This window comes from Plasmodium cynomolgi, chromosome 8 (assembly GCF_000321355.1).
Source record: "Plasmodium cynomolgi strain B DNA, chromosome 8, whole genome shotgun sequence".
Classification (NCBI taxonomy): Eukaryota; Apicomplexa; class Aconoidasida; order Haemosporida; family Plasmodiidae; genus Plasmodium; species Plasmodium cynomolgi.
This window is the reverse complement of record NC_020401.1, coordinates 1,503,659-1,513,420: the sequence shown is the minus strand read 5'-3', so window position 1 is coordinate 1,513,420 and position 9,762 is coordinate 1,503,659. Positions and strand designations below refer to the sequence as shown.

The window sequence follows — 9,762 nt, the reverse complement described above, 5'->3', positions numbered from 1 at the left end:
AAAGGTAAAGGTAAAAGAAAAAAAAAAAAAAAAAAGGCTCCCATTTTGCATATATTCGTAAAACAGTTCCTGATAGAGTTTCTTCTCCAGCGTTATGCATATGACGTTTAAAATCTCGAAGAAGGGTGGGCGAGGGTTGCTCAGAAAAGGCGTGCGAGCTGGGTGAAAGTAATTTCTCCCGGGGATGTAGGCCCCAACGGGAAAAGGCAAACGGAAAATACAAAACGTATATATGTATGGAACAACTGATGAGTCACCCTCCACCTCGGACACGAGTTCACGACAAAACTCTTGATGCATCCCCCGATGGGGGAACAAAAAACGTCTCCTGTTCATTTCAAGAAAGAAGTAAAAAAAAAAAAACGAGCAGTTAAGGAAAGTAACAAAATGAAGGGTGTTCTCTCTCAGCACGACAAAACGTATGCCACGTGTGCCATCTGCACAGGTGCCTATTTTGTCTAAACGGAATGTATTATCGGGGGACTATACCTTCCACAGTACATAAAATCGACCTCCTTAACGGTGAGTGTCTCTCTGCCACTGGGAAAAGAACACACAGGTGTAGGAAAGTGGGCTTTAAAACAACAAAAGGGTGTAACTAACCTAACCGACGCTGTTAAGCAGTCGTTGTGCAGAAGGCAAACAGCTATGTTGCAAAACTGAACGCACGAATGAAACATTTCGCGATGAAAAAAAAAGATCCACCAATTCATGTCCCTTACGAATACAAAAAAGGGTTACTTACAAAGTGACGTCTCCATTTCGAGGTTGGGTGTGTTCCTCCTCAGGTTAGCCAAATGGAGAGCAATCTTTAATGCCTTTTTTAACTCATCGCACATTTCTTGAGGACTATCCTCATGGTGGCCTCTACGGGGGAAGTCTCCGCTCTGAATGATGCGTTCGCAGGTAGAAGGGGCTAACCAACCACATGGGGCATTTTACACGGTCAACTTTGCAGCTCCTTTAGGGCTGATGTCCAGGAGAGGGGGGCCTTTAAAAGGGGGACCAAGGGAGGCTTTTAAAATGGAGGCGTTAAAACTGGGGTCTGTCCCCCTCCCGCAGAGGACAAACCTGGCCACAGGCCCGCCACAGGCCCACCACAGATCCAGCACAGATCCAGCACACTTGATGTTACGTAGGCTCGTTCTCCACGTTTACTTTTATCAAGTAACGGGACAGATGCGTGGCGGTACGCCCCGCCCATTTGGCTATAATCATCGGCCTTGCTTCTTCTAAGAGGAAGAATAATTCAGGAGGATAGTCCAGCCTGTGCTCTCCGATGGCGTTCTTTCATTGGTTGCCCCAAGTGGAGAGGTGGACTCCTCTCCTCCCCATAATCCTCACAAGGGTGTGAACCTCAGTGGGTGACCCCTGCCATAATATCAACCTTTCTTTGATGCACCCGCTTAAGCTCTCCACATATTCCTGGTTTCAGTTTGGCTGCTCAGCTCACTAGGGTTATCTTTTTTTTCCTCCCCCTTTATAAGGATACTCATGTAGAGGTTTCTCCACTGTTGGCAATTTTGCACTCGGCTATTTTTTTCCGCGAGGTCATGTTATTACTTCTTTGCCGTGTTCTGTGGTTATGCTCCTCTTTTTTTTTTTCCTTTTTTTTTTCTCTTTTTTTTTTCTCTTTTTTTTTTCCTTTTTTTTTCCTTTTTTTTTTTTTTTTTCTGGCGATCCCCGTTTTCATTTCAGATCCACCGTCGCGTCATCCCAAAGGAGAAAAAAGAGGAGCACCGGTCGTTCTGCCTATCCGCTTCATCCCCTTCTTCCGCTTCATCCGCTTCATCCTCTTCTTCCGCTTCCTTTTCCTTCCCACTTAACTCTACGTTAGAGAGGTAGAAGTGGGATGAACTTTTTTCCGCACGAACGTTGTACATTTGTTCCTTGGCATGATTTACCTGCACTGTTCATATCATTTTTCGCCACACTGTTCGCCACACTGTTCGCCACACTCTTCGGAACGTTTCCATCACTTCTGAAGACCCGTGGGGGGACCCAATTTTACCTCGCAGGCTGCGCCAGAAGGGCTAAACGAAAGCACCTCTTTTGTAGGAAGGCGGCTGGACGGCACACCGCGCCATAGCAAGTGTATAGAACCCGTGGCGAGCAAATGGCGGGATCCGTTTGGAACAGAAACAGCTGGCACTGGTAATGTAAAGGGGAAAAAAAAAAAACATAATTGCGTTCATACATGCGTGCGTTCATACATACGTTCGTACACGCGCACATATATGTACATGCTGACAATGTCCGAGTGAGAACCCAAACCTCCCATTCCATTTGCAACTTAATTGAGGCCGCCCTGCTCCAGCGAGTGCCCTCATTCATCGCCCCCGCCACCTTTCCCCCACCCCCTCGTGCAGGGAAGAAAAGAACTACAACAAATGGGGAGAGTCCTACATAAAAAATAAATTGTCCGATTTGAAAATCGAAAAGGAAGGACTTTCCGTCTACTTCGACAGGGTGGACATTTCCGGAAATGTAATAACTTGAGAGGGGAGAATGGGGTCCCCGTTCGAACAATGCAGTTAGGGTTTCCTCCCCTAGTGGGAGTCCTCTCCTTCGTGTTATGCGATCCCTGCGTTGTTGTGGCTCGTCCGTGGACCCCTTCTCTTGCCACCTCACCCCTGCACCACTTCACCGCCGCACCACCGCACCACTTCACCGCCTTACCGTGTAGGCCTCCGTATCCATCCGGAAGGGAAAACAAATAAACTCCTTCGAGTACGTAATCAAGTTCGACTGGGTCTTCTCCGAAACGGGACAAGAAAAGGAATACGCTGGAGGGACCGCAGAAATTTTGGACTTCTCAAATTGTTCCGTTGAGGTACCCAAATGAGGAAGATAAGCAAGTGGAGGATTTCGAGGGGGGAATTCTCAAAACGGAAAAAGAGTGGCGTGGACAGGTGAATTGCTTCTCCCTGATGGATTGCCTCTTTCCCCCTCTTCCCCCCTCTCCCCCGCGACTTGCACCACCCCAAAAGGGAGCAACATCATGAGGGAGCAACTTATAGGAAGCAAAAAATTGCCATGGAGATTTACCTTTTTTTTTTTCCCCCATTTATTTCCCCCCTTCAGGACAACGACTACGCCATCAACGTTGAGCTGATTGGAGACAAGGAGAATACCAAGCGGGCCTTCGACATTCTGAGGAAGGACGGAAAGGAGAAAATAAAAGACGCCTTGAAGGATTTCCCAGCGGATCTACTGAAGCACGACTCGAACGAATGTAATTTTGCGCACTAGGAGGAAGAAGTGGTGGAAGTGCCCCCTTGGTGTGAATACGCGCCGGGCGCATGGCCATGCTGGCTACACACTCATACACACATATATATGCGATACTTTGCCTTTTTTTTTTTCCCCCGCTCCCCCCACCGCGCAGCAAACAAGGAACAGAAGATCCTGGCGGAGGAAGAAAAAAAACTGCAAAACGCAAAGCTGCAAAACGTGCCCCTGAGCCAACCGCAGGGAGGAGCTCCGAACGGTGTGAACGGTGTGAACAGTGTGAACAGTACGAACAGTGCAAACCACGTAAAGGAAAGCAAAGAGGAGGAAAAAAAAGAAGGGTCCATTTGGAACATCAACAACTACCATTGGGAGGAGAAATGCCTTACCAGGTGGGCCAAGGAGGAATTAAAAAATATGCTGGACAGCTCCACAGTACAACTGAGCAATAACATTTTTTTGCAACTCTTTAGTTCCGATGTTGATGGTGAAGCATCTTCCAGCTTGCGGAAAAAAAAAATTATAATTTACGACTTAAAAATTAGTTGCGAATGGAAAGCCTTTAAAAAGAACAAAAGTGGCCAAGTCGAAATGGAGATCACGGGACATGTCATTGTGAATGATGTCATTTCGGACTTCTCCTGTGACGACAAAAACAAGTACACATTTCAGTTCACCTTTGACAGTGCCCGTCCTGAGGGGGCGGCCATGAATGAGGTGATAAGGACCGAGGGACCCGCGCAGATCGAGAAGATAATAGAAGCCTTTATTTCGAAGATGATGGAGAAGTAGTCCACACGGGGAGGTATGCCTACTCAGGGCAAAACGACCCTGCATAAGTTTTTCCGTACACACGTGTGATTGATGGCTCCTTTCGTGCTGCTCTCTTATAACCCTTTTCAGTTTTTGCTTAAAGTTTCTTTAAAAAAATGGGGCGACAAGGCTCTCCCTTTTTTTTTTTGCGAGCTGGTACGGGTACGTACATATGTACACACAATGATGCGCGCGTAGATACATTTGCATATGCACACTACAACGTTGGTGCCCGTTTGGCGAAAATTTTTCATACACTCGTACAACAGGAACGCTGCATGGTCTACACAAAATGTGCAAATTAATTCCGCCTTTTTTTTCAATCAAGTTAGGGCAAAAACGTTGCTGTCCGATAGCAGTACCAGCTAGGGGCTCCCTAAAAGCGGATGCTCTTCATCCCAGGTTTTTGCTTTTTCTTCGATTTAACTGAGAAGGCCCAATTTCTTCAGGCGCTCTTGGAGCTTTCCCTCTTCGTTCTCCTTCACCTGTGCGGTTAAAAGGGGTATGCATTTGTTAGCAGCTAGCTATTTTGTTCAGTTGTTCGGATGATCGTATATTTTTTTTTTTTCACGCTTGTTCATATTTTTTTCGCCTCTTTTTGCAGCTGTTCATATTTTTTTTTTTTCCACATTTGTTCATATTTTTTTCTCATTTTTTTGCACTTTTTTTACAGCTGTTTATTTTTTTTTTTTTTTTCACATTTGGCCACACCGCTCAGCGCTTTTGTCATCCCCCGCTCTGCCTTACCAAGTCGTCACACCCGCCGACAATCTCCTTATTGATGAATATCCGCGGCACGGAGCTCTTTCCTAAAAGGGAGGAAAATCACACATCAAATGAAGGGCTAAGTGACGCTCTAGTTTTGCCATGTGGCACCCCTCACGATGGGCAAAATGCCCCCGCACAAAGTCTTCCTATCCTACCTGTTAAGTCTTTTAAGTAGGCTTGGATGTCCGCCATGTTGGGGTTCTTCTCGATTTGTTCTACATGCTACACGAGGGGAGGGGGAGGTAAAAATCGTCTCACTTTTGAATTCCTACGTGCACATCGTACTGATGTGTCCATGTGTTCATACAAGATGACGCGCATGTGCATGAGTGGTGTTGACCTACTTCAGAAATTGCTTACCACATTGTCCACGCTATATCCTTTCAAAATGGAGATGGCCTTAATGCAGTACGGGCATTCCCTATGGGAAAAAAAAAAAAAAAGGCAACGAAACGGTTGGACATGTGAGGAAATGATCGATACAACTTTCGAAATTTCTCCCTCTTATTTATTTTTTTTTTTTCTCATTTTAAAACACATATCGGGAAGATCTCTTTCGACGCTTACGTTTTCGAAAACACCGCAATGACATTTTCGTCTATAATTTTCTGCACAAATTTTTTGATTGCTTCGTTGTTGCACGCCATTTTTTCGAGAGGGGTGTGTGCGCTGCAGTTGATTTTGTACGATCGCGGGGGGTGCTCGTATATGTGTGCACGCTTGTGCTGTTACGCCCAGAAAATTTCAAGTATGTACCCTTTCAAATTTTGTACGCTTTCAAAATTTGTACGCTTTCGAAATTTGTAGGCTCCCCTATGCCCTTGTGATTACGTCGCGATTTGCTCAAATGCGGCCGATGGGCTATGCAAAAAAATTCGCTGCTACAACTGCAGATATTTAACGAACGTGTAGGAAAAGCAGAATAATTTGTATGTTCTCAAAAAAAGGAGGATGATATCATTCGTTCCTTCTTCAGATTTTGTACTAACGAAATGAGCAACAGTGATGATAACTGTTCAGCATAATTGTGCATGGTCCAATGGATGATACCTCAGGTATTCGGTGAGGGAAAAGGATTGTAATCGAAGATCAAATTCAATGTGCCAAAGTGAAAATTGCGTAAACCTAACGTGCAGTTAATCCTACATATGCTTCACTTCGTAGCTGATCAGTTAAAAAAAAAATAAAAAAAATTGGGGTGCATATATAGAGCGTTTATTTTTTTTTTTTTTTTATTTCATTCTTTATTTGAGCCATTTTGGGAAATAAAAAATAACAAGGAGGTACACTAGAAGAAAATTACCTGGTACTCACTATCTGTCGCTTTTGGTGTCCCCGCCGTTTGGCTAACTTGCCGCTTTACCCATTTGCCGTTTTACCAGTTTGCTGTTTTACCAATTTGCTGCTTTACCAATTTGCAGCTTTACCAATTTGCCGCTTCACCGTTCACTGTTCACTGTTCACCGTTTGTTCCCATTTGTACGCCCCCTATTTGCCTCCTTTTTCGTAACCGCTTTGTACTTTTTTTTTTCCTTCGTTTTCCCATTAGCTTAAAAATGTACATACAGAAAGGCATCCCAATTTTTGTAAAACATTTTTTTTTAAGTTATCCCTGATAAAAACTCAAACGAGCGTGCAGCGTCATCCGTAGCTACACCTCTGCATATGCGGTTTAACAAAAAAACAGTTTTTTTTTTTTTTTTTTTTTTTCCTTGCGTCAACCACGTGATCACTGAGGACGCAGCAGAAGCGTTGGCACATTGGACCGCAACGCATACACATATGATGCGGCGGTAGCAGCTCATTTGAATAAACGTACAGGTAGACCCGCACTCTTGTATGCCCGTGCACTGAACCAGCGCCCGTGTGGAGTGCTTGTGGGGGGTGTTCTTCAGAGTATAGCCATAGGCTCCTCCCTTCTACCCCTCCGCAACGCAGCAACGCGAGTTTGTCTCGTTTTGTTGCGAATTATGCTGTTAAGCGGTTGTGTAGACGATCATGCCAACCGCTGTTTTACGTCGCGATGTGGTGAAGACCTTCATGAATGTCACAGCACGTTGCTTCGCGCAGTTTCAAGAAGTTTCACATTCGAGACCCTCTCTACAGATAGAAGACTCAGAGAGGTGAGGAGGAAAAGAAGGCTAGTCGCCACGACGTGACACTGCACCCACGTATAGACCCTCCTACACCGGACATGAGCTGTTAAGTGTCCCGAGGAAAATGTGTTTGTGCGTTCGTAACTCTGGTTTGTGATTTTTTCTTCCCCCCATTGGAGCATCAACGAAATAGGGACCCTTGGGGCCAACTCCTTCCTTTGCCCAATCCAGGAAGGAATGCATACCTGCATGCGATAGACAGCCCGTGTGTCTTATTTGTCCAAGTCAGTTGTTCATTTTGCTCGCTCCTCCGTGAGCCACTCTGCCACGGGAAGAGCCTGTAAAGAAAGAAGCACGCGCATCAGTGTAACCGCGCATCGGTGTAGCCGCGTACCAGGGTAACCGCGTACCAGGGTAACCGCTTACCAGGGTAACCGCGTACCAAGGTAACCGCTTAGCAGTGTAATTGGGCGCACCTGCCCCGCGAAAGGATGCTGAGGAAGGCTATCGCCGCGTCCGGCGGCCTCGGAATGATGGGAGCGGGGTGTGTGTACCTGCTGAAGGTGAACTTTCACAAAAATATGATTGATGGAGATGTGGAGTACAAGTACAGCTCTGTGAGCAGTCGTAGCGAAATGATAAACCGCCTGAAGAAGAACCAATACGATGTGTTAATAATAGGAGGAGGCGCCACTGGCGCGGGATTAGCCCTAGACTGCGCCACGAGGGGAATCAAGTGTGCCCTAATAGACAAGGGGGACTTCTCAAGTGGTACGTCCTCTAAGTCAACCAAATTATTACATGGAGGAATACGGTATCTAGAAAATGCAGTAAAAAATTTTGATCTCACAGAGTTATATTTTGTATGGGAAGCATTAGGAGAAAGAGCTCATGCTATGAAGATCGCCCCATTCATGTCTAGGTCAGTACCAATTATAATGCCTATTTACAAATACTGGCAGGTTCCCTACTTCGCATATAACATAAAGGTATACGATCTTTTGGCGGACTTAGTGTGCTACTTCGACAAGGGGGTTCCTAACTCAAGTTACATCAGGCATTCCAACACAGTTGATGGTTTCCCCCTGCTGAAGAAGGAACAACTGAAAGGATCACTAGTGTATTACGATGGGCAGCATAATGATAGCCGTATGAATCTGAACCTGATTCTGACGAGCGCTATGGAGAATTATATCCCCGGACAAGTGGGAGCCACTGTGTGTAATCATATGGAAGTGGTAGGCTTCATAAAGGATGATGATGGAAAGAAAATCGTTGGAGTGAGAGCAGTAGACCGAATTAGCAATAAAGAAATCGAAATATTTGCTAAGGTTATCGTGAATGCTACAGGACCACATGGAGATGTGGTGAGAAAACTGGCAGATGAAACTGTCACCCCAGTTATACAGACCTCCTCAGGATGCCATTTCATCCTCCCTAAATGGTATTCCTCCAAAAATAATGGAATGATCATACCTAAGACAAGTGACGGGAGAGTCCTTTTTTTGTTACCTTGGGAAAATGCTACCATAGTTGGAACTACTGATGAGCAGAGACAACTAGAAGAGAACCCACAGATTCAAAAAAAAGACACGGACTTTTTAGCTAGCGAATTATCTAAATACATAAACGTAGATGCAGATGAAATTAAAAATGATATAAAAGCTGCTTGGTGTGGATTCAGACCACTAGTTATGGATACCAAGGCAAAAAAAAAAGCTTCCACTAAGAAGACCACTTCGAAAAGTCAAGCTAAAGGAGACAACCAAACTACCAACACAGAAGCTATAACAACACACAAAATTTCGAGAAGTCATGAAATTATTGAAGATGACAATGGGCTTATCAGCATTTTAGGAGGAAAATGGACTATATATAGGAAGATGGCTCAGGATACTGTAGACTACATATCGAAGAAACACTGCGATAAGGTTAAAACTAAGTATAACTGCAGGACGAAGTTTTTGATGCTTGTTGGTAGTCATGACGAACAGGGAAAACACAACATGGATGATTTAACTTATGGTAGTAGTAAGCTGAGCAAAAAACTGGTTCAAAAATATAGCAAAATTGATTACGACACTGCTCATCACCTCGTGTCCAACTATGGATACTTGGCAGAGAAGGTATGCGAACTAGCTACGGAGCTGAATCTATTCAACAAAATTGATGCGTCGAAACCGTATATCGAAGCGGAAGTGGTCTATGCCAGTAGATACGAATTCGCTTCCACCATTTCGGATATCATTGGGAGAAGGTTCCGACTAGGGTTCGTCGACTCCGCTGTGTCCGGTAAGGTCATCTCCAAAATTGCCAGCCTCATGAAGGACGAGTTGAGTTGGAGCCGCGACCAAATGAACAGGAATATCGAGGACGCCAAGCTCTACGTCCGATCGCTCTCCCTGGAGTGAGCGCTGGGAGTCGCGGCGGAAAAGTGGTCCGTTTTTACGCCACGGGAGAGCGCGCCCCCGGGTTGGCCCCCCGAGCTGACCCCCCAAACATGACTACACCTAACGTGACTACTCCTAACATGACTACACCTAACATGACTACACCGCACACCACTCCCCGGTGGTACAGATATGCCAATTTGCGCCCACCACCACCCCCTGCGGGGGAACTTGTTCAGGGCTCCCATCCCGTCACGGAGCTACACCTCCATTTTTAGAAGACTCAACGATATTTTATGCCCCCAGCGGGGTGGTAAAAAAGGTAAAAGGTGAAAAAAAAAGCGAAAAAGGGAAAATGCGAAAAAGGGAAAACGTGAAAAAGGGAAAATGCGAAAATGCGAAAAAGGGGAAAACATTTTTTTGGAGTCCCTCCCCCCCATGGCTTGAAATACCCACGGGGGAAG

At 45.4% G+C, this 9,762-nt stretch overlaps 3 protein-coding genes across 3 annotated transcripts; 2 read left to right on the top strand and 1 right to left on the bottom strand.

The window, feature by feature from the left end:
• Positions 1 to 1,794: 1,794 nt before the first annotated feature.
• On the top strand, positions 1,795 to 3,419 carry PCYB_084300 (hypothetical protein; the record flags this gene model as incomplete). The annotated part of the gene is made up of 6 exons (XM_004222168.1): positions 1,795 to 1,935; positions 1,959 to 2,154; positions 2,370 to 2,487; positions 2,687 to 2,833; positions 3,085 to 3,234; positions 3,389 to 3,419. Coding segments are annotated over exons 2-6 (483 nt in total), but the record flags the coding sequence as incomplete, so codon positions are not given.
• A 943-nt stretch (positions 3,420 to 4,362) lies between these two features.
• On the bottom strand, positions 4,363 to 5,611 carry PCYB_084290 (glutaredoxin). The gene is made up of 5 exons (XM_004222167.1): positions 5,380 to 5,611; positions 5,173 to 5,233; positions 4,968 to 5,034; positions 4,792 to 4,853; positions 4,363 to 4,529 (listed from the first exon to the last, which is right to left on the bottom strand). Exons 1-5 carry the CDS (start codon positions 5,457 to 5,459, stop codon positions 4,467 to 4,469), a joined length of 333 nt encoding a protein of 110 aa, XP_004222215.1. The 5' UTR covers positions 5,460 to 5,611; the 3' UTR covers positions 4,363 to 4,466.
• Positions 5,612 to 7,399: 1,788 nt separating this feature from the next.
• On the top strand, positions 7,400 to 9,313 carry PCYB_084280 (FAD-dependent glycerol-3-phosphate dehydrogenase; the record flags this gene model as incomplete). The annotated part of the gene is made up of 1 exon (XM_004222166.1): positions 7,400 to 9,313. A coding segment is annotated over one exon (1,914 nt), but the record flags the coding sequence as incomplete, so codon positions are not given.
• Positions 9,314 to 9,762: the final 449 nt, after the last annotated feature.